Source organism: Heterodontus francisci, chromosome 23, assembly GCF_036365525.1.
Source record: "Heterodontus francisci isolate sHetFra1 chromosome 23, sHetFra1.hap1, whole genome shotgun sequence".
NCBI classification, from domain to species: domain Eukaryota; kingdom Metazoa; phylum Chordata; class Chondrichthyes; order Heterodontiformes; family Heterodontidae; genus Heterodontus; species Heterodontus francisci.
In genome coordinates, this window is record NC_090393.1 from 20,572,470 (window position 1) to 20,596,317 (window position 23,848).

General features: G+C 43.8%; 1 protein-coding gene across 1 annotated transcript; it reads right to left on the reverse strand.

Annotated features, from left to right (window-relative positions):
- On the reverse strand, window positions 1–23,848 carry pla2g3 (phospholipase A2 group III). The gene is made up of 7 exons (XM_068055484.1): window positions 23,245–23,848; window positions 13,208–13,340; window positions 12,472–12,606; window positions 7,472–8,322; window positions 3,779–3,908; window positions 2,104–2,232; window positions 1–593 (listed from the first exon to the last, which is right to left on the reverse strand). Exons 1-7 carry the CDS (start codon window positions 23,846–23,848, stop codon window positions 380–382), a joined length of 2,196 nt encoding a protein of 731 aa, XP_067911585.1. The 3' UTR covers window positions 1–379.

A 23,848-nucleotide genomic window follows, 5' to 3' on the forward strand; every position in this document is an offset into this window, starting at 1 on the left:
TTTCAGCTCTAGACCATGTTTGAGGAGCTACCATTACCAAGGAGCCGTGGACCTCTGTCACTTGCCATCGTCAATACTCTGACTTGAAGTTTAGAGTGTCAGATTCTTGAGGTGGTTGACAAAACCCTTGTCTTATTCACTCCCTTTCTTCCATCTGTTCAACCCCAGTCTGTCCTATTATCCTCTTGGAAACTCAAGCTGGTATAACCCACTACTAATTGGCATACCTTCTATCATGATCTTTCTATACTTGGCAGTGTCTTGCATTATAGATCTTAGCTCTTAAATATAAAATATATTCACACTCTTACACAGATGCACAGGCTGTCCAAATCTCTGAAACAGAGTAATTATGCTAGTGTAGCCCACAAAGAAGTCTTTAAGCCTTTACAGTTAATGCCCGAATCATTTGTAAACACTTGTCGTAGAGTTTAACAGAGTTTGTGCCAATAGATGTTCCATTTTTGCTTCTTTCTTGTTCATCCGTTAACGGATAGAGGGATTCATCCATGGTCCTCTGGACTTTCAGAATGTTCTGGAGATACCTGGGTTTGGAAAGGATAGCCACAGTGGAACCTGACTGTTTTTCACACCTGGAAAGGAAATCATTTGTTGTAGAGAGCAATATCTAGGGCTCAGCAAATGACCCAGTGTACGAGCCCACCCTGGGGCTACAGTTACAGTAACATAGACACAACAAAGCAAACCGCCAACTTTTTAAAGTTTTATCAGAGAATGTTGTGAATGATGTTTCAGCCCTCAGTTTTCTTTATTCATATCGGGATGGTGCTTTCTCCCAATCGCACCACCCCTCCTGAGATCAATGAATTCAACATAGACCAGGTCACACAGGGTCATAATTTCCAGCGAAACTAATTCCTGTAGTTTTGTCCATTTGTTGAAGATGTGCTCATTTTATGGCATCATCCACCGACCCCCCGCCCCCCAACACCGACAAAGGGGAGATTTTTATGGAGCTGACGGGGGTCTTGGCCTCTGGCTGGAGAGCTGGTGACCCGCAATGCCTCTTTTGGGGAAGGCTCGCCGTATCATGAGCCAATCAGGCACTTGAGAGGCCACCTGTGAGCCTTTCCTGGGATCAGGACCCTGGGGGCGGAAAGTCCAGCCCGCTGAGAGCAGCCAGCCAATCAGATGCCGACAACTCTTTTCTTTGACAGCGCCTCTTGGGAAGCAGTGGCTGCTGCCAGGAGAACACCCATTGGAGGCCCAGGTTCACAGGGCAACCCAGGTCAGAGGTTAGTGTTGGCGGGTGGGGTTTCACTGGATGGGGGTCCATGGGGAGGGGGTGTAGGGGGGTCATTAGAAAGGGCAGGGGTTGGCTCTCAGTGGGCTCCCCCTTCCCGATGCCGGGTCCCTCAATCAGGCACTGATTACCTTTGAATGAGGGATCCCCCCCCACACCCCGCCGCAGTGCCCGGGAGACAACAAGCAATCCCGCATGGGCTTGCATATTATACTCCTCACGTGGCAACAGACCCACCTGCCGCTCGGTTAATACCTGTGGTAGTGGGAAGAGGCCCCTAATTGTCCCTTAAGGGCCTCAATTGGAGGTGGGGGTGGTGGGGGAGGGGAAGGCCGTCTATGGGCCTTCCCAACATAGACTTAATCAGACTGGAGACGGGAAGGTGGCGGGGTCCTCACCTGCCGCCATCCTGCCCAATTAAATGCCCTCCCCACCTCCAAACTCGCCATGGGGGTGAGCATAAAATACAGCCCAAATTGTGGGCTAATTAAGGTGCAAGGATTGTAAGCAATTGGAATAGAATACATTCTACCCTAATTACACATTTAGATGAATATGGAGCAGTCCCATAGCGAGTATAGTACAGTTAGATGCTACATGGTCACATCAAGCACTCCCAGGTCAGGTACAACATGGATTGAGAGCTGAGAGAAGCTTCCTCAAGCACTGGGTAAATGCAGTGTAAGCTTCTCTCTACTCTGCTTCAACAATATGCCTATGTTCCAATCTAAGAATAGTGCCTTTTACCACACCAAGGAACCCATTTGATAAGTTTTACACTCCTGATCCCTTCCACACCACCACAAAGCAGAGACTCTACAAACAGAAGCAGAACTCACAGCCTGCGCTCCTCTTTGCTGCAATTCCTCTTCACTGATTTCAGCTGGAAACAGCTCAGTGACACAAATTCATAAAACAGCTGCTCCACTGTGTTCACATTCACCCTTTTCTTCATCCGCTTTGCTAATCTAAAGGAAACAGAGAAAAGTGACAAAATCTGACCGATGTTCCATTTTCTAATATTTGCGATCTCTCTCTTGCCCTGATTTTATTGAGCATGTTGATGAAGACATAGAGACATTTATGGCACAGAAGAAGGCCATTCGGCCCATCGAGCACTGATTTTAATAGTATTTACAGTCTCTGCTCAATGTAACCACAGTGAAGCATTTTTGATATGAGGGATTAATTATTGGATCCTTTCTAAAGGTCACAGGACACAGGGCTAACATAAGGTACTGTTTGCCAATTTTTCAAGCTGTAAAGAATGTACATTCACACACCAGGACTAGGCAATAATATAAATGAATGCTCGTTACTATTATCTTTGATGGAGATCCAACCCAGAGGTCTTTCGAAATATTTCAAATTGATCAATGGGTCAAGCTGTCCAATTCAATTCAAACCACCCTCTCAGGTGGTTCACAATATATGTTGGTTTGGCAAACCTAATTTGGTGGGCAAAGGCCATTTAAAATCCTATGAACGTCTGACTACTTAAATGTGAATATGAAAAATAGTTTTAATGTCCTTTGTTCTGATTTATCATCAATGAAAGTGGACTATATCTTGGCAGAATTGCAACAGGGAGCAGGAGATCTGAAGCAATCGGGAAACAAGGCAAAAAGATTTCTGGTAGCACACTGCCAAGTCTGAACGAGGATTCATATTTCAAGGATTAATTTTAAGTTGTGTTTTAGCAGAGGAGAAGTATTTTTGTTTTCTTGACATTTTGAGTAAGTATTTGTAAATACTGTGTATACAACATTTAAACTGAGTACTGTTCTTTTAGCTGTTTAATGATAAATAAATATGTTTAGTAGTTTATAGCTCGATCTGATCAAGTCTTGCACTTTCTGAAGCAAGATCACAAGTGGTAAGGGCTCTTTTTAACACCTGGGTCTTGCTACACTTACCCAGATATTAAGTAAGTTAAGGACGACTCTGGGTCAGAAATGGCGAAGAATCACAGGACAAAAAGAAAAGTGTGAATGAGAATTCTTTACTGAGAAGTAAGTCATTGAAACTATTGGAGCCTCAGAAAGCCAGTGGCTTTAATAGCCTCTGCTGTAGAAGCTCTGCAATGAGATATGTGCTATTTTACTAGAGCTGGGCACTCCTCCCTGGCTGGGCACCCTGCTACAGTCACTCACTCTGAATTAGCTGCAGCTTCCAGGGGTGTGTCTCACAGTAATTTCAATGAACTAAGCTTTAGAACTGAGGATAATTCACAAGCAGTGGACAAACCCAAGGTTTGCCTCCATTTATATCGTTGATATTCCCAGAGTAAAAAGGATCCCCCACTCTGTTCTCAATTAGTTGATTTCAGTCATCACATCACCTGCAGCAATAGGCCTCAGAACGCTTGCACTACAGTGGGAAAATCAGCCAGGCCTCCTGTTCCTGGCCACTATATAGTGACTATTTCTGGAGTGTTCACACATGAACCTTACATGAGGACTGGATCAGGCGTGGCTTTCATAACCCTAATGGCCTATGGAGCAATGAGTTTACCTCTTTGTGCAGTTACAGTGATAGAGAGTCTTGGGCTCCCAGTTGTAGTAAGAGAATTTGAATTCCTGTGGAGAGATCTTGTGTTTACACCGATCGAGGGATTTGTAACAGTTGCAGCTTCTGGAATTACCTGCAAAAATGAGTAATAAATATTATTAAAATGCTGTCCTGGAGACCTGTCGTACAGGATAAATTCTTGAACTTTCAGCTGGTTCAACACTCCCACTTTTGGTAATCAGTTATTATCCTTATTGTTATAAAACAGTGTATCCTCCAACTCACTGTGAGCAATGCAATGGGAGATCTGCGAGTAAATTTTAAAAGACCTCCAATGGCATTGCTCAAGTATGTCAGCAGCTACTCACTTTTATAATATGTCTGCTATGTATAGGAACATAGGAATAAGGGGGTTGGAATTCAAAAGTGAGGAAGTGATGCTTCAGTTTTACAAAAGAACCATAGAAGTACAGAAAAGTTGCAGCACAGAAAGAGGCCATTCAGCCCATCGTGTCTGCGCCGGCTGAAAAAACTAGCCGCCCATTCTAATCCCACCTTCCAGCACCTGGTCCATAGCCGTGCAGGTTACAGCACTTCAGGTGCAGGTCCAAGTACCTTTTACATGAGTTGAGGGTTTCTGCCTCCATCACCATTCCTGGCAGTGAATTCCAGACACCCTCCACCCTCTGGGTGAAAAAGTGTTTCCTCATGTCCCCTCTAATCCTTCTACCAATCACCTTAAATCTGTGCCCCCTGGTAATTGACCTCTCCACTAGGGAAAACAGGTTCTTCCTGTCTACTGTATCTAGGCCCCTCATAATTTTGTGCAATTCAATTAAGTCACCCCTCAGCCTCCTCTGTTCTAAGGAAAACAACCCTAGCCTATCCAGTCTTTCCTCATAGCTGCAATTTTCCAGCCCTGGCAATATTCTTGTAAATCTCCTTTGTACTCTTTCCTGTAATGTGGTGACCAGAACTGTACGTAATACTCCAGCTGTGGCCTAACAAGTGTTTTATACAGTTCCAGCATTACCTCTCTGCTTTTGTATTCTATATCTCGGCCAATAAAAGAAAGCATTCCACATGCCTTCTTCACCACTCTATCTACCTGTCCTGCCACCTTCAGGGACCTGGGGACATGCACTCCAAGGTGTCTCACTTCCTCTACCCCTCTCAATATCCTCCCATTTATTGTGTATTCCCTTGCTTTGTTTGCCCTCCCCAAATGTATTATCTCACACTTCTCCAGACTGAATTCCATTTGCCACTTTTCCACCCACTCAACCAAGCCATTGATATCATTCTGGAGTCTACAGCTATCCTCTTCACTATCAACTACATGGCCAATTTTTGTGTCATCTGCAAATTTCCCAATCATGCCTCCCACATTTAAGTCCAAATCATTAATATATACCACAAACAGTAAGGGACCCAACACTGAGCCCTGTGGAAAGCCACTGGAAACCGCTTTCCATTCACAAAAACATTGGTCAAATACCATCCAGAATCTGCATTCAGTTTTAGACACTGAAGCTCAGGAGAGATGTACTGGCCTTGGAAAGCGTAGAGCCCAGATTCACCAGAATGTTCCTGGGGCCGAAAGGGATAAATTATGAGGGCAGGTTGCATAAACTTGGTCTGTATTCTTTTTAGTTTAGAAGGTTGAGGGGGGGTGGGAAATGAAGGTGTTTCAATAGGGGCAGATTCTAATTCCTCTGATGGGGGAATCAGGAACAAGAGGGCATAATCTTTTAATTAAAACTAGGCCATTTAGGAGTGAAATTAGGAAGCACTTGTTCCACACAAAGGGTAGTGTGAATCTGGAACTCATTCCTCCAAAAAAACTGTGGATGCTGGGACAATTGGAATTTCCAAGACTGAGATTGATAGATAGTTGCTAGATAAAGGCTTTCAAGGGATATGGATCAAAGGCGTGTAAATGGAGTTGAGGTACAAATCAGCCATGATCTTAGTGAATGGTGGAACAGGTTTGAAGGACTGAACAACCTGCTCCTGTTCCTGAGTTGCTGTTATGCACAATGAATTCGCAGGGCCACTGATTTATGGTAACTGAATAAATCAAATCCTACTTTTAGTATTTTAACTCTGGGATTTTTATCAGTGGTTTGTGGATCTGTTGTATTGTTGTTTATGGGAAGTTAGAGGATGTGTTTGATAAGGAAAGGATTGTATGTTGAAGTGGATAATGCATTGTTTCAGTGTGTTGGGAATAAGGGGAGAGTTGTTTAATAATGAAGAGAAATGATATAAACATTGAAATGAGGGCGACTGAAAAATGACAAGAAATTGCATATTGGAAATTTTTTTAATATATTTTACTGGGCTATACATAAAAGGAACGGAAGTTAAAATAAATATTAAAATGTAGTTCAGTAATGTGTGTTGTCACACATGGAAAGTTAATGCGATGGGTGCAAAATTGGACTTTGCTGCATTCATTTTCCTGGCAGCAAGAAGTTAATTTAACCTTGCAGCAGCCCAGTGTTTAGGTTTGGTTTGGTGCCCCTACATTATACTAGTGGATTTAATCTATTTTGTGATTCTATGCATTACCTGAACGGTTACCTTTAGTATTTATATTCTACTATTCAACTTTAGGGACTTACATTCCGTGCTCTTACTTGGAACCTGGGAGGTGTGACAGCCATTTCCTAGTATGTAGAATCACTTGGACATTTTATGTGGAAATATTAATTAACAGGTTGGACGGGCTGTAAGTACACCTTCACAACTGATTACTCTTCGGCCAAAAGATAATTTAAAAAAATGTTACTGGCAGAAGTAACTCTTGGGAGCCACCTTTGTGAGAGAGAGGGCATTAGAGAATGGACATTATCCAAAAAGGCAGCTGGAGAACAGAATTAAATGTAAGAATATTAAGATCAGAAATGTGCCATCAGAGCTTGTATTCTCCATGATTGAGAGTCGGGCTGGAACACAGATAGTGTGGGAGGGAGATGGACAAAACCCCAGCAGAACGTTGATTTAGAGGGGATGGCTGTTGTCAGGGACAGTCATTGATGCCTTCACTATGACTTACATTGAAGAGCATTGGTTCACTCAGGTAGCATTTACTGAGTTAGGGAAATAATTAGACACAAACCTACCTTATGCGGAGCAGGCCCGAATGGCCGATCCCTGCTCCTATTTTCTATGTTTATTATCAGATGAGACAGTTGTCAAAGACAAACACACATTTCATTTCTCTTGGTAGTACATTATTGTTTTGAGATATGAAAAATTATTTAGATTTGCAAAGATGAATTCTTGTTTGAAATTGAGTAGAGTTAGGGTAAAGGAGACAGTTTACATGAATTCTCCTGATTTCAAACCCATCTTAAATTGTAAACCCCTCAAGAAGTGCATTACTAAATGAAAATAAAATTATTCTTATTTTGGTATGTATTTTAAAAACATGAATTAAAATATTGAGATTTGTGCACGTTTTATTTTATGTTAATAAATAGACATACTAGATCCACAGCAGCACGGTCCCAACATCACCCTGCTCTAAGACTTGCTATTCTGATCCCTGTCACATCTTGTCTATGTTTCATCTTGCAGCACTACTGGCATGCTATATCTGCCAAGATATCGGCCTTGTTTCAAATAGCAGTTACTCTTTAATTCAATAAATTACCACAGTAAAACACTTCAGTAAAGCTTGCACTGAACCTTTATGGCTTGTCTGACGATGTCTAATTGGATGCAGAGACTGATGAGCAGAGGAGCAGCTGCCAATGATTCCGGAACTGCTCCAGTTTCCACTCACACATGCTGCATTGACAGCTGTAAGACCTTTTCTGTCCATGTGAGTTGGTAAGGATTTCGAGCTTCTGTTCTTGGAAAACCTTCTCAATTCAATTTCTTTTCTTGGGGGAATAGAAAAGGAGCCTTCCACCCTTTTTTTTACCATGTATATGTTCTTGTCCAGCCTTATCAGTGACATGGTTATATTTTTGCTCGATGACCAAGTGGAGTCCACACTCTCGGGTAAACTGGTTGCTGTGTTCCATTTTCCCAGGATGGCAAAACCACGGCCTTTACTGATATTTTCATCCAAACGAATAGCTGTGGTGCCATTAACGTGACTCATTAAGGCACTGGAAGAATCTTTTTGCAAAAGGTTTCGAGAAACATCTTTTTCCTCCAGGACAACAGGGAATGAGTTTTCCATCAAATTCTGCTCAATGGCAGTGTTAAAATCCATGGTTCTGGATACCATTGTGGGCATCATATTTTCTCTCATCTTCAAGATATTTTGGGCAGGAGCTTTGGTTTTCTGTCTCCGGCGACCACTGCACTTCTGACACTTCTTTCTGTTTTTCCTTTTAGTCTTTTGGGTTGAGTTTGGCAACGAATTGAGAGAGATGGAGCCAACTTGCATCTTTCTGCCGGTTACTGCAGGACTTCCCGTGGGTTTAGACCCCAATCCCATTTGAAACTCATCCAAAACCGGATGTGTGTAGTTGTATTTGGATTGAAAATGTAAAATGGCATGGGGCACTAGTTCAGTGACATTGCAGCTGAGAGAGAAAGAGAGAGAGAAAGAGAGAGAGATGCACACACAGAGTCAGTTAAACCACAGCTGAGGAGAAGCTTGTACATCAACAGTGTGTTTCTTAGGTTTGCCCCAGAGGGGATTTCAATCCAGCTCCTCCTGGACACAATACGCCACACAAATCTACCTTTGATTCAACACAAATTCACACTGAAATGGAGAGCAGCCACAGCACGTCTATAAGATGAAAACGTCACTATGGTAGTACAGGGTTGTTTTTCCCAAGCTTGGAAATAAGGTGCAGTGGTTGTCAATCTTCTCGAGGCTTGCAGCATAATGCAGGGGTAAAAAGGGTCAGAAAAATTCAGACAGGGGCTTAAGATCAGTCAGGTCTCTGTCCCAGACAGTCAGAATTCCTGTTGGGGTTGGGGGCAGGTGACTCGTTCATCCGGCTCATAGAACGCCCATGGCATGGGAAGGGGGTAGGGCTGGCAGGATGACTCCACCCTCTGAAATTCTGGTAGCTCCTGCCTCCTGAATGCTCACATTCTGGACACCAAAAGGATACAGGTGTCAGGTCGATGAGGCCAAAGTGTGGCCTACCAGGATGTCCAGACCTAGAAATTTCATAAGAATACTGGCAAGATCAGGCAAATCAGGCATCCTTAAAGAGGGCTGTGTGCCAACAGGGTGGTGGTGATAGGAGATTTTAATTTTCCCAACATTGACTGGGATTCACTTAGTGTTAGAGGTCTAGATGGAGCAGAAATTGTCAGGAGCATCCAGGAGGGTTTTCTAGAGCAGTATGTAAATAGTCCAACTCGGGAAGGGGCCATACTGGACCTGGTGTTGGGGAATGAGCCCGGCCAGGTGGTTGAAGTTTCAGTAGGGGACTATTTTGGGAATAGTGATCACAATTCCGTAAGTTTTAGAATACTCATGGACAAAGACGAGAGTGGTCCTAAAGGAAGAGTGCTAAATTGGGGGAAGGCCAACTATACCAAAATTCGGCAGGAGCTGGGGAATGTAGATTGGGAGCAGCTGTTTGAAGGTAAATCCACATTTGATATGTGGGAGGCTTTTAAAGAGAGGTTGATTAGCGTGCAGGAGAGACATGTTCCTGTGAAAATGAGGGATAGAAATGGCAAGATTAGGGAACCATGGATGACAGGTGAAATTGTGAGACTAGCTAAGAGGAAAAAGGAAGCATACATAAGGTCTAGGTGGCTGAAGAAAGACGAAGCTTTGAAAGAATATCGGGAATGTAGGACCAATCTGAAATGAGGAATTAAGAGGGCTAAAAGGGGTCATGAAATATCTTTAGCAAACAGGGTTAAGGAAAATCCCAAAGCCTTTTATTCATATATAAGGAGCAAGAGGGTAACTAGAGAAAGGATTGGCCCACTCAAGGACAAAGGAGGAAAGTTATGCGTGGAGTCAGAGAAAATGGATGAGATTCTAAACGAGTACTTTGCATCGGTATTCACCGAGGAGAGGGACATGAAGGATGTTGAGGTCAGGAACAGATGTTTGATTACTCTAGGTCAAGTCGGCATAAGGGTGGAAGAAGTGTTGGGTATTCTAAAAGGCATTAAGGTGGACAAGTCCCCAGGTCCGGATGGGATCTATCCCAGGTTACTGTGGGAAGCGAGAGAGGAAGTAGCTGGGGCCTTAACAGATATCTTTGCAGCATCTTTAAACACGGGTGAGGTCCCGGAGGACTGGAGAATTGCTAATGTTGTCCCCTTGTTTAAGAAGGGTAGCAGGGATAATCCAGGTAATTATAGACCGGTGAGCCTGACGTCAGTGGTAGGGAAGCTGCTGGAGAAGTTACTGAGGGATAGGATCTATTCCCATTTGGAAGAAAATGGGCTTATCAGTGATAGGCAACATGGTTTTGTACAGGGAAGGTCATGTCTTACCAACTTAATAGAATTCTTTGAGGAAGTGACAAAGTTGATTGATGAGGGAAGGGCTGTAGATGTCATATAGATGGACTTCAGTAAGGCGTTTGATAAGGTTCCCCATGGTAGGCTGATGGAGAAGGTGAAGGCACATGGGGTCCAAGGTGTACTAGCTAGATGGATAAAGAACTGGCTGGGCAACAGGAGACAGAGAGTAGCAGTGGAAGGGAGTTTCTCAAAATGGAGACGTGTGACCAGTGGTGTTCCACAGGGATCTGTGCTGGGACCACTGTTGTTTGTGATATACATAAATGATTTGGAGGAAAGTATAGGTGGTCTGATTAGCAAGTTTGCAGACGACACTAAGATTGGTGGAGTAGCAGATAGTGAAGGGGACTGTCAGAGAATACAGCAGAATATAGATAGACTGGAGAGTTGGGCAGAGAAATGGCAGATGGAGTTCAATCAGGGCAAATGCGAGGTGATGCATTTTGGAAGATCCAATTCAAGAGTGAACTATACAGTAAATGGAAAAGTCCTGGGGAAAATTGATGTACAGAGAGATTTGGGTGTTCAGGTCCATTGTTCCCTGAAGGTGGCAACGCAGGTCAATAGAGTGGTCAAGAAGGCATACGGCATGCTTTCCTTCATCGGATGGGGTATTGAGTACAAGAGTTGGCAGGTCATGTTACAGTTGTATAGGACTTTGGTTCGGCCACATTTGGAATACTGCGTACAGTTCTGGTCGCCACATTACCAAAAGGATGTGGATGCTTTGGAGAGGGTGCAGAGGAGGTTCACCAGGATGTTGCCTGGTATGGAGGGCGCTAGCTATGAAGAGAGGTTGAGTAGATTAGGATTATTTTCATTAGAAAGACGGAGGTTGAGGGGGGACCTGATTGAGGTGTACAAAATCATGAGAGGTATAGACAGGTTGGATAGCAAGAAGCTTTTTCTCAGAGTGGGGGATTCAATTACTAGGGGTCACGAGTTCAAAGTGAGAGGGGAAAAGTTTAGGGGGGATATGCGTGGAAAGTTCTTTACGCAGAGGGTGGTGGGTGCCTGGAACGCGTTGCCAGCGGAGGTGGTAGACGCGGGCACGATAGCGTCTTTTAAGATGTATCTAGACAGATACATGAATGGGCAGGAAGTAAAGAGATACAGACGCTTACAAAATAGGCGTCATGTTTAGATAGAGGATCTGGATCGGCGCAGGCTTGGAGGGCCGAAGGGCCTGTTCCTGTGCTGTAATTTTCTTTGTTCTTTGTTCTATACCAATAAAGCTCTTTAGCTGGTGCAACCAACTCCACCTCCAAGTGACTGGTCAGTGCCATATCTACTCCTCCCTTGAGCAAGTGTCTAAATTGGCACATCGGTGTGAGTGCCCACCAGCAGTAACTAAAATGACTGATCTCACCCTGATCCCAACTACTCCAATGACATCAGCCACCTTAGCACCTGAGCAACTCTCTCTGGGCTTCCATAGGGTTACTACACATAGTTGCAATATCCCTGGAAAAAAGGAGGAAAAATATCTTCTGTGTTTTTCATTCATGATTACCATCTCAACATCTCCATTGGAATGTGTGTGTGGCTGTTGGATCTGTACATGATTGAACCTGACTGTGATTCCCTTGGCAGCGTAGGCTAATGCATGAAGGGTAATTTGCACACTGCATTCAGAATTTCATCTGCTGGGTGCAAACATCGGGAATTAGGTGCAACAGTCACCAGCTCCCACATTAATTTTAATAGATGGGAAATCCTGCACAGGTTCACTCACCTTATTGGCTGAATTGCCAATATTTTAGTTTAGTTTAGAGATACAGCACTGAAACAGGCCCTTCGGCCCACCGTTTCTGTGCCGACCATCAACCACCCATTTATAGTAATCCTACACTAATTCCATATTCCTACCACATCCCCACCTGTCCCTATATTTCCCTACCACCTACCTATACTAGGGACAATTTATAATGGCCAATTTACCTATCAACCTGCAAGTCTTTGGCATGTGGGAGGAAACCGGAGCACCCGGAGGAAACCCACGCAGACACAGGGAGAACTTGCAAACTCCACACAGGCAGTACCCAGAATTTGTGCTTCTGATCGTCAAAGCTCTGTGCTGGGAATGTAAATTCTACAATTTACCCTCTGAAGAAAATGGTCTGTTGGGTAAGGGATTGGAATGTAATCAGTCCCACAAATATATCCCGGCAAGTGATACCATCTTTGGGAGGGAAGGGGAGAAAATGTATTGCAAGACTCACCGGCTCCACCAAGTCTTCTTAACACAATGCTCAACAGGCTCTAGATTGAAACAGGGGACCTGTAGAATGCTGAAAAATGTTATTCCAACCATCGTGGAGATAGTATTGTTTACATTCAGGAGACATTTCTTGAACCTGATTGGGGGTGTGGGGGCGAAATAAAATAAAGTTGAAAGAAGAGTTAATTTTCATTCTGCTGAATGTTTTCCCTCGTAAGGTCACATGATATTGACAGGACAGCCTCAGTCAGTACTTCCTTTCTCTTTGACTCTTTCTCCTGTCTCCTCCCCTTCCAATCATCCAGTAAAGCCAGCTTTTTTTTCTACCCTCTTGAGTTCTTTGTCCCCACCTCATTCGACTCTTACTCTAATCCATCACTATTCCTCTGACTTCCTATTCTCCTGTCATCATTTGAGGGTTAAATACCACTTGAATAAGTCCACAGCTACCTTCTGTGCCTCGCTTGGTATTCTCCAAAAGGCCCATCGAGGCACCCATCACTGCTTCCTTATTAGCAGCAGCCGCGCCTGCCTCCTGCCGCCCTCCCCACCCAGCCCACCCCCTGCGGGGGGGGGGGGGGGTCTAACCTCACCAACCTCCATCCCGTCCCACTCACCCATTATCGACAAGTTTGTGAATTACGGCTCAGCATGCCCCAATCATTATTTCTTCATTTAGCCCACCTTCTCCTACCTTGGTTGTGGTCTAACGCTATGGACTTGAGCTTCTGGCTTACCTATAATCACAGTCACAGTGGGATATGGTGTGCAGCCTGAGGTTTCGCATTCCATAGTTGTATTCAAAAGCAGATATTTTATGCTCACAGTGGTCATGTTCTCTGCAGCATAAGTCTGTCCGATCAAATATTCCTAAACATGGGAAAAGTGATTACAAATAAAGACAATTAACTCAAGGAATGTGCAGTTCACTACTGTTGTCAATATTTAAAGAGACATTGTCACACTAAAATTGTAACGTTGAGTTGGCACAATCTGTGAAGAAAAAAGCCACTGTGATGGTTTAGTTCTGGGACTCTACCAAGCCAACTAAGAAAGTCCTAAATGTAATTTCTGAGTTATTCTTAGCTGCTCTCAGTTGAGGAACTACAGCTAACCTTGTTTTCTCTGAGTTGAGGGTGGTGGTGAGGAGTGAAATTACTTAGTATTCCCGTTCTTGGTTACTGTTATTATGAGCGTATGTATGGACATTAGCCAAGGCAGTGATGCTACACTATTGGCACTCATTGTCAAAGCTCAGACATGAAGAATAGGCACTTGGATGAGGTACTAGAGGACTGATGATACCTGTGAAACTGTATCGCAGGAAGAAGCTGACACCTTTGACAGAGGAAAGGTAAAAAGGAAGTTAAAATTGGAGAGAAAATTAGGAAAGATTCGTAAGAAAGACATTTGCTTCACTTCAGTTCCTCATGATCACACATTTCTTACTAATATATCCTTCCTTGCAAAATGGAAATAACCTCTTCCCTTGATAAAGTACATGAATCATGTGAATTACCACACAATGCTAAATATTTTAAAGAAAGATATCTGTATGCCCACAGATGTCCCTCTGGCGAGCTGCTCTGATATCGCTCACTGTCCTGGTTCCCCCATTTTTATGCTTTCAGTGTTGTACAGGAGCAGTCATTTTGTGTTGAACTCCCATAATGATATATTACCAGCCATCTCCACCTCCATGATGTAACTACAGAACTTTTTCTCGACGTGCTCCAAATCTGCCTCTGACCGACAGTTCTAAAGTACAACTCCAAGGCAAGAATGATACTGGCGCACAAGCAGCTCACTTAATGACACTGCAGATCTCAAAAGTAATTCCCTTTTAAAGGGACCATTATTATGGTTCAGGAGAACAGAGAAGAGCAACCACGCAGATTAGCTTCATGGCATCACGGTGATGTTTTCATGACTGACACATTTCAACATGATTTATATCATTGCAGTTGGCAAATTTGGGAGTGGGGGACAGGCTTTCCAAACGCTTTTTGATAAGATATAGCTCCCCTTTAAGATTGTGCAGGGAATCAAACATCTCTCTGGGTGAAATGATGCAAGTTTGCATCCACGTCCTGAGCCTTAACCTAAGGCAGTAACCGGGACATAAGCAATTTTATCAAAAACAAACAATAACCGATGAGGCACTGACCTACTCTGGTCTACTTCCAGCAACTGCACATGATGATATTGATTGCAGCGCACTCAAAAAATTACAAAAAGAAACCTGTATGCTGGAAATGTAAAATGCAAATAGGAAATGCTGGAAATCAGTGCACAGCAGGTCAATCACAGTGCATGCTGAACTGCTGTGCATTTCCAGCACTTTATGGCTTTAGACTTATGAAGTATCCAGTTTTATGAACATTTTTTGGGGGAAAGACAGTGATTGTTACTCAGCTTTTCAAAGGTACAACATCACAGCTGAACCTGATCCCATCAATGGCCGACATGCATTTTTCCAGTGGGTGTCAATGGATGGTAACCAGAAGTGGTAAACCCAAAGAACTTTCCCTTTCCAGTCTCAGGAGTGCTGAGGCCCATTTTGATGGTCTCAACTGCTACCTTGTTGAGAATAGCCAACTTAACACAGATCAGGGATCAAGCCCAATACATTCCTGGTCTGCATGGTTCATTATCACACTGCATGATACGCTGATTCAATGGGGTGGGTGGATCTTGACTTTGTGCAATAATGTAAAACGGGTGATAGCGAATTGACAGCCAGTCTCACATCTCTCCTAATTTGTAGTTCCATTGACTTCAATGGAATGCTCTCTACATTCCTCATTAAACTAGGGTTGGCTTGATGGTGATGGAGGAGTGAGGAATTAGCGAGGTCATGAGGTTGCAAAGCTTGTGGAATAAAATTCTGCTAGTTTTTTAAAGATATTTTAAGTTTAATTGTTTCCTTGTCCCAAATATTCTCTGTAGGATTTGAATGTTTAAAAATATTTGCAGATCCGACACTTCATTTCAATAAAAGCTACAGGCAGGGTCCATGCAACTAACTGTAGCACAGCGGTCTGGTCACAGTTGAATAGAAGACACTTAACATACAGTCAGCAGTATCTTCAAAAGAGTGTAATAGAAAGCACAGCACCTTATTAGGACTGGATTAGTTAGTAGAAGGGAAACACCTGCATACTTTTTAAATGTAAAACCAGAATGTGCTGGAAACGCAGAACAGGTCAGCATGCTTTCTGATTGATCCGCTGTATAATTATTTTCAGCATTTTCCATTTATATTTCACGATTTCGGCATTTGTGTTTTTTCTTGTAATTTTTTAGTGTGTTGCAAGCAACAACATCAAAAACAGTTTCTGCAAATAGATCCACAACAAAGTTCTGCCCCAGCAAACAGTAAGTGCTATTTACCGCAAAGAGGAAATAACTTCATTCCCTTTTCCAGTAATTATGTGATTTCACAACAGGAGTCAACAGCCAGTAGCTGCGGTCAATCTGTAGGGCGAGGTGTTCTATGCTTAATGCAGTAAAACTGCACAATAATGAAGGTATATTCTAAGAAGCTGTGCCCTCATATGGGGCTTCAACCGTGACAGAAAATCCTGCCACTGACCTGTGTGTCCAAATTTGCAAAATGTGATCCTGTGGGGTGAAGCTCAGTATCTGCAGCTCTAATTTATAATGTATATGCTACATGGAACCAATAGAAAATAAAATCAGGCTGTGTGTGAGATTGAGATGGACACCTGATCTGGGATGGTTAGGATTACCCACTGAGGAAGCAACAATTGTGATATGGAGCCCGTCACAAAAGCACAACAATGAAAGTGGCCTCGCTGCCTCCTTTAAAATGCGCCATGAGCAAATAATGCGATCTCATTCACTGTACAAAAAATACAAACTCAAACATTTTCTCACTGGTAACCTGATAATAGCAACTATGCCTGGAGTGAGTAATATAATGTTTAAATCAGCTATTCAGAAGATGCCATGGATTCCTTCATGCAAATTTTCTCTCTCCTCTCCTGAAGACTTTGAGTCATTGCTGGTGGGATATAGTTGCACAGATGCCAAGCACCCTCCAGTGTCTCACTAAGTACACATTATTCACCTGTGTGCCTACACCCTGATTGTTGATAGGCTGCTTGACACTGGGGGCATCAGAGTTGAGTCTGTTCTTGTCCTTATTCAGCATCCACATATGTGGATTTTTTAGTAGTGGTCAGTGGAAAATGATCAGGAGCAGAAACATGACTGGAGGCACTGATTTGTTAAAGGAAGATGGATGTGTGGTTGGGCAAATGGACTGGGCAAGGCAAGCTGTGGGGTGTGGGCTGCTTCAAGTCAAAATATCGTGCTAATGTTCTGCCATTCTCATTGCTTAATGAAATTTTGCATTGCAATTTAAATTCGATGCAATATGAAGTAAAATTGTCAAGCTCCCACAATGGTTAAACTCACAGCCTGATGTGATATACAGAGCAAGTCCCAGGCTTGATCCTTCGCCTGTGCTGGTTAGCTGGTCTCTGCTGGGAAGAGTAAAATTAGCCAGGGTTCCTGATCACGACTGAGTGACTCCTGCTGGGCAGTCTGAGTACAGCAGCTAGCATGGCTGTGGTTGAACAGCCTGCAGACACTCAGGGTCTGATTTTAACTCAGTGCAAGTGGGTGGGTTTGAATGAGTTAAAATCTCGCCCTCGCTGTCCAGGCTCACACGTGCGGTATGGCGGTCGGATATCCATCCACCCACAGACCAGTATGATACAGCAACTTCAAGAGCAAACCACAGTGAAAAAAGTCCCATCACAATAGTTATTTCAAATTTATCCACACACGACTTCCATAATTCAGGGATCTCAATGCATACGCCATGTTGGGAGAAAACTGCAGACCGATTTTGCCCCAAAGGATGATGCCTTTTCACAACTGTAGCTGTGAACCATCAAAGCTCAGTGCACTGCATCAGCAAGCAACATATCACCCACACAAAGTACAGGGGAAGTAGGAATTCCTCAATAATCAGAGAACACAGGGAGCCATGTTTATATGAGAAAAAAAACAACTTACATTTATAAAGCGCCTTTTACGTCCTCAGTGATAATTGTGCTTAATTGTATGCAAGTGGTGGGCAAAAACTAGGGATTCACTTGTGTTCCTATAAATAGGAACAGACTAAACTGTGGTGGCTAGGTTAGGAGATGCAGGTTTGGAATGTGTATCTCTGTAACTAAAGCTGACAAATGTGTTTAAAGATTGGCTCCAGTTCTATCCTTCACCACCTGGCTTTCTGGAATAGAACACTCAGAATGGCCCAAAGTATTTTAGAGCCAATAAATTATTTTGAAGCGTTATCACTGTTGTTTTGCAAGTGTGGTGACCACGTTATGCACAGAAAGGTCCCACAAACAGCAATGAGATAAATGACCAGCTAATCTGTTTTTGGTGGTGCTGGTTGGGGGATAAAAATATTGGCCAGGCTATCCAAAGAACTCTCTGAATCTTTGATTAGTGCCAGAGAACCTTTGACGTCCACTTGAATAGGTAAAAAGCCATCAAATTGACATCAGAATGATGTCACCTCTGACAATGCAGCATCCACTTTCTCAGCATGACACTGAAACACGAGCTGAGATTACATTCTCAAAATCCATGGAGTTGATCTTGAACCTACAACCTTCTAACTCCACAGCAAGCAGGCTATTGCTGTGCCAACCTGGCACTTCAGACTGAAAATATGGATCTGCACTTATGCTGAGAGGTTAAAGCTTAAAATGTTAAATAATCTTTATTTTCATTTTAATTGAGCAACCGCTGGGTGGAGCACTACCTAGAACTGTACTCCAGGGAGAATGTTGTCACTGAGACCGTCCTCAATGCAGTTCAGCCTCTGCCAGTCATGGATGAGCTGGACATACGGCCAACAAAATCGGAACTCAGTAATGCCATTGATTCTCTAGCCAGCGGAAAAGCCCCTGGGAAGGACGGCATTACCCCTGAAATAATTATGAGTGCTAAGCCTGCCATATTCTCAGCACTCTACGAACTGCTTTGCCTGTGCTGGGATGAGGGAGCAGTACCACAGGACATGCGCTTTGCCAATATCATCACCCTCTATAAAAACAAAGGTGACCGCGGTGACTGCAACAACTACCGTGGAATCTCCCTGCTCAGCATAGTGGGGAAAGTCTTCGCTCGAGTCGCTTTAAATAGGCTTCCAGAAGCTGGCCGAGCGCGTCTACCCTGAGGCACAGTGTGGCTTTCGAGCAAAGAGATCCACCATTGACATGCTGTTCTCCCTTCGTCAGCTACAGGAGAAATGCCGCGAACAACAGATGCCCCTCTACTTTGCTTTCATTGATCTCACCAAAGCCTTTGGCCTCGTCAGCAGACGTGGTCTCTTCAGACTACTAGAAAAGATCGGATGTCCACCAAAGCTACTAAGTATCATCACCTCATTCCATGACAATATGAAAGGCACAATTCAGCATAGCGGTGCCTCATCAGACTCCTTTCCCATCCTGAGTGGCGTGAAACAGGGCTGTGTTCTCACACCCACACTGTTTGGGATTTTCTTCTCCCTGCTGCTCTCACATGCGTTCAAGTCTTCAGAAGAAGGAATTTTCCTCCACGCAGGATCAGGTGGCAGGTTGTTCAACCTTGCCCGTCTAAGAGCGAAGACCAAAGTACGGAAAGTCCTCATCAGGGAACTCCTCTTTGCTGACGATGCTGCATTAACATCTCACACTGAAGAGTGTCTGCAGAGACTCATCGACAGGACTGCGGCTTCTTGCAACGAATTTGGCCTAACCATCAGCCTCAAGAAAATGAACATCATGGGATAGGACGTCAGAAATGCTCCATCCATCAATATCGGCGACCACGCTCTGGAAGTGGTTCAAGAATTCACCTACTTAGGCTCAAATATCACAAGTAACCTGTCTCTCGATGCAGAAATCAACAAGCGCATGGGAAAGGCTTCCACTGCTATGTCCAGACTGGCCAAGAGAGTGTGGGAAAATGGCGCCCTGACACGGAACACAAAAGTCCGCGTGTATCAAGCCTGTGTCCTCAGTACCTTGCTCTACGGCAGCGAGGCCTGGACAACGTATGTCAGCCAAGAGCGACATCTCTATTCATTCCATCTTCGCTGCCTCCGGAGAATCCTTGGCATCAGGTGGCAGGACCGTATCTCCAACACAGAAGTCCTCGAGGCGGCCAACATCCCCAGCTTATACACCCTACTGAGTCAGCGGCGCTTGAGATGGCTTGGCCATGTGAGCCGCATGGAAGATGGCAGGATCCCCAAGGACACATTGAACAGCAAGCTCGCCACTGTTATCAGACCCACCAGCCGTCCATGTCTCCGCTTTAAAGACGTCTGCAAACGTGACATGAAGTCCTGTGACATCGATCACAGGTCGTGGGAGTCAGTTGCCAGCGATCACCAGAGCTGGTGGGCAGCCATAAAGGCGGGGCTAAAATGTGGCGAGTCAAAGAGACTTAGCAGTTGGTAGGAAAAAAGACAGAAGCGCAAGGGGAGAGCCAACTGCGAAACAGCCCTGACAACCAATTTTATCTGCAGTACCTGTGGAAGAGTCTGTCACTCTAGAATTGGCCTTTATAGCCACTCCAGGCACTGCTCCACAAACCACTGACCACCTGCAGGCGCTTACCCATTGTCTCCCAAGACAAGGAGGCCAAAGAAGAAGAAGAAGATAAGATTGCTGACATTTTTCATTTATAAATCGATGCCCGTGACTAGCTGGAATTCCCTTAAACACTCAGAACCAGCAGCTACAGGTTCTGCAAGATACGCTGGGGAAATTTTCCCTGTCTCATTGAAAAATCTGCCTAATGTTGATAGTGGCAAGCTTCTAGAGGCTAGAATAGAGGACAAAGTTAGTACACACCTGGAAAGACATAGGCTAATTCAGCACAATCAAAATGAATTTGTGAAAGGCAAGTTATATCTGACAAATCTGTCCTTGAGAATATAATGGCATGCATTGGTCAACAAAATACAGTGTGTGTCGCATGTACAGATTTTCAAAGGGCATTTGATAAGTTTCTGTACAGAAAGCTTGTTGATAAAATTGAGGCACAGGTCAATGGCCGAATGGCCTCCTGCTGTGTTGTACTATTCTATCATGTCATGATTCTATGGTTTAAAGGTATGGCAGCATTGATAGGAAGTTGGTTGAAAGACAGACAACAGAGAGTAGGAGTTAACTGATGTCGATGAAACTTGAGAGATGCAAACAGTGGTGTCTCCCAGAGGTCTGTGTTAAGACTACTATTTTTTTTCATATAAATGATCTGGATTTGTTTAGAGGGAGCACACTATCAGCATTTGCAGATAACACAAAAAGCAAGAGTGGGGTTAATCATCAAATTGGACTGTAAGCCACATCTAGGAGGATATAGATGTAGACTGGGCAGGTGAAATTTAATGTGGAGAAATGTAAGCTGTTGCATCTTGGAGGAAGAATTAGGAGAAAACACAGACACAAAATTGTAAAACTTTGAAAGGAATAGAGGAGCAGAGAGGCTTTGGGCTGATACATAAATCTTTAGAAGTGAGAGGACAAATTGCTAAAACTGTAAAAAAAAACACAAATGTGTTTCTAGGTTTGAATATAGGGATACAGGGTACAAACAGTAAGAGGTAATTCGAAACCTATGTAAATTATTGCCAGATGGCAGTTAGAATATTGCGTCCAGTCTTGGGCACTTCAGGAAGAATGACAAGAACATGAAAAGGGTGCAGAAGATATTCACTGCGATGATACCAGGGAAAAGAGGCATTAGTTATGAGGAGAAACCACAGAATCTGGGCTTTGTCCATTAGAAAAAAGAAGGTTAAGAGAAGGTGTAATAGAGATGTTCAAAATGCTGAGAAAAACTATTTTCACTAGTCAGCCAGTCAGTAACTGGAAAGCATAAATTTAAGATCATCAGGAGAGCAAACGGAGAGGTTTGGACTTTTTTCTTTGTTTACACACAGGATTATTAGATTAAAGAATGCAGAATCCATTGTGTATTTTAAGACACAATGGTCTGAATAGTTTCCTTCTATGCTGTAAAATTCTATAATTTCCACTCTTGATCACCACCCAGTGTCCCTTCTGGTACAAAAGCAAAACACTGCGGAAATCTGAGAAATAGAAAATGCTGGAAATACTCAGCAGGTCATGCCCCTTCCAGCACAGGCATGTGGGTGGAATTTGGGTGAAAACAGGATTCAGCTTGGCTGTGACAACCTTGCTGATACGATGTCTGGCCTCACACATGACGGATGATTGTATGGGCCAGCGACTCCAGAGAGGGTAATTGTTTAAATCGGTCAGGAGTAACCAGCAATTCCTTCCAAGTGTGTCAGTCCAGTTCTGTTATCATCACGTAAGTTAACTCATCAGTGCACAAGAGTGTCAGTTTCAACTTCCTGCATACAGGCACCACCACAAATCACATTACAGGACCACACATGAAATGTAAACCATAACATACAGCGTGGTTCACAAGGTGCTACATTATTTATGCTACATTTAAAAAATCAACTTTTAATTGAGTTGAAGGTCTAAAAATAATGTCTTTGGTGATGAATTTGCTGAACTATCAGTCTGGGTAGCACTGTTTGTCAAAGAGGCTGCACTTTTCTCCTCCTTTGTCCTAATTTAAAGGACCACGTCCTTCGCAAAAAAATTTGGAAAAGTGTTTCTGTTTGGGGAGAGTGGAAAGGGCAGAAAAGAGGCATATCATTTTTGTGACTATAGTTTTATTGCCCTACCTTCACCAACCCTGTCTGACAAAGAATTGAATCATATTAGTTAGACATGATTTGCCTTTAACAATCGTGCTGGCTGTCCCTTATTAACCCATGCTCCTCCAAGTACTGATTTCAGTTCCCTTTCCACTCACTCAGACTGAAACATGCTGTGTGAATCCTTGCCATTCTATTCGATACTGAGCTAAGTTTTAAACCCCATATCCTAATCATCATCAACACCACCTATTTCCACCTGTGCCACCCCCACCACTGAAATCCTTATCCATTCTTTGTCACTTCTTGATGTGATTATTCCAGGGCCCTCCCATCCTCCACAAACTCCCACTTGTCCAAAACACAGTGCCCAACACTAGGTCCCATTTGCCCATCCCTGACCTACACTGGCCCCTGTCCTGCAACATAGTAAATACTAACTACTGATTCTTATCAAATTCCTTTATGGCTTTTCTGTAATCTATCTCTGCAACATCCTTCAAGTCTTTCCGGGGCACCCTTCGGTCCTCCGATTTTGATTATTTTTATACAACTCCCTCCCTTTACCTCACCAATGGTGGATCCTTTGGTAGCATTGGCTCCCCTCTTCCCCCTAACCTCCTCTGCACATCCAGCAGTCTCTGCTCCTTTAAAGCCTTCTCCAGACCCATCTGGGTCACCAGATTTTGGTTCTCCCCATTAATCTCTCTGTCCATGACTCACATCCCTTTCCCTGCCAACTTCCATTTCTGAAGTCCCTTGGGACTTTACTCTTTACATTAAAGGTGCTAAATGAATGCAAGCTTATGTTTGAATTTCCTATTCATGCTGTTGTGTTGAATCTGCACACAATTCAATTGAACTTTTTTCATCAAGACAATACCCCTTTAAATGTTGGTCCCATCATGCTCACATTCATATAAAATGTAAATGATATATTTCATTAATGGAGTGTTAAATGATCGGTATATTTTCTGATTCTATGATAGTTGGATTTTTTTTAAAAAGGTAGGAAAACTTTAAATTTCTTACCTAAATCGGCGAAATTTTCAGCAGAGTCTCCCATCCCACACCAAATGGTCCCGGGAAATGTCAAGCCTCGTCGGCTCCGCCTGGCTCCCTTGCGCTGATCAGCAGCGGTGGTGAGATTCTGGAGGAACCAGGTTCCTCTCGAGGCGTAGAGACTCCCTACGGGTGCAGGCGACACACTCCTCCTTCTCCGCAGGAGCCAGTGTGGAGACATGGGAGTATCCCAGAGGCCACGATCAGCGGTTGAGGTCAGCGGACTGGAGCAGTTGACCCCCCACTCCTCCAGATTTTGCAAGTCCATCTCCAGCTGGGAGTCCCACACTCTCAGGAAAGTACCGGCGGTCGGTGGCTTGTTCTGCTTCTCAAGGCAAAAGGCCAGGTAAATGCTGGTGATGGTCTCCTCCTCCCGGGTGATGCATTGCTCTAGGTGACCCTGCCAGCTCCAAGTAGTTTGGAAAAGGACCAGTCCATCGCGGAGACCTCCGACCCGGGCTAGGAAGCTCAATGAGCGAGCTGAAGGGTCACTGGCAACCAAATGGCACAGAGACCTGTCCCTCTGGGACAAACCTGCTAGCCCTTCCCTGGGCCATGCTGCAAGCCCTTGCAT

Bases quoted from the DNA above. Each gene is read 5' to 3' on its own strand.
- pla2g3 (XM_068055484.1), bottom strand. From the start codon at position 23,848: ATGCAAGGGCTTGCAGCATGGCCCAGGGAAGGGCTAGCAGGTTTGTCC. The intron at 3,909-7,471 runs GTTCAGTGCAAG...TCATTTTTGCAG, and splicing joins TCGTCAGACAAGCCATAAAG to GTAATTCCAGAAGCTGCAAC. The intron at 594-2,103 runs GTGAGTTCTGCT...TTTCCTTTCCAG, and splicing joins AGCAAAGAGGAGCGCAGGCT to GTGTGAAAAACAGTCAGGTT.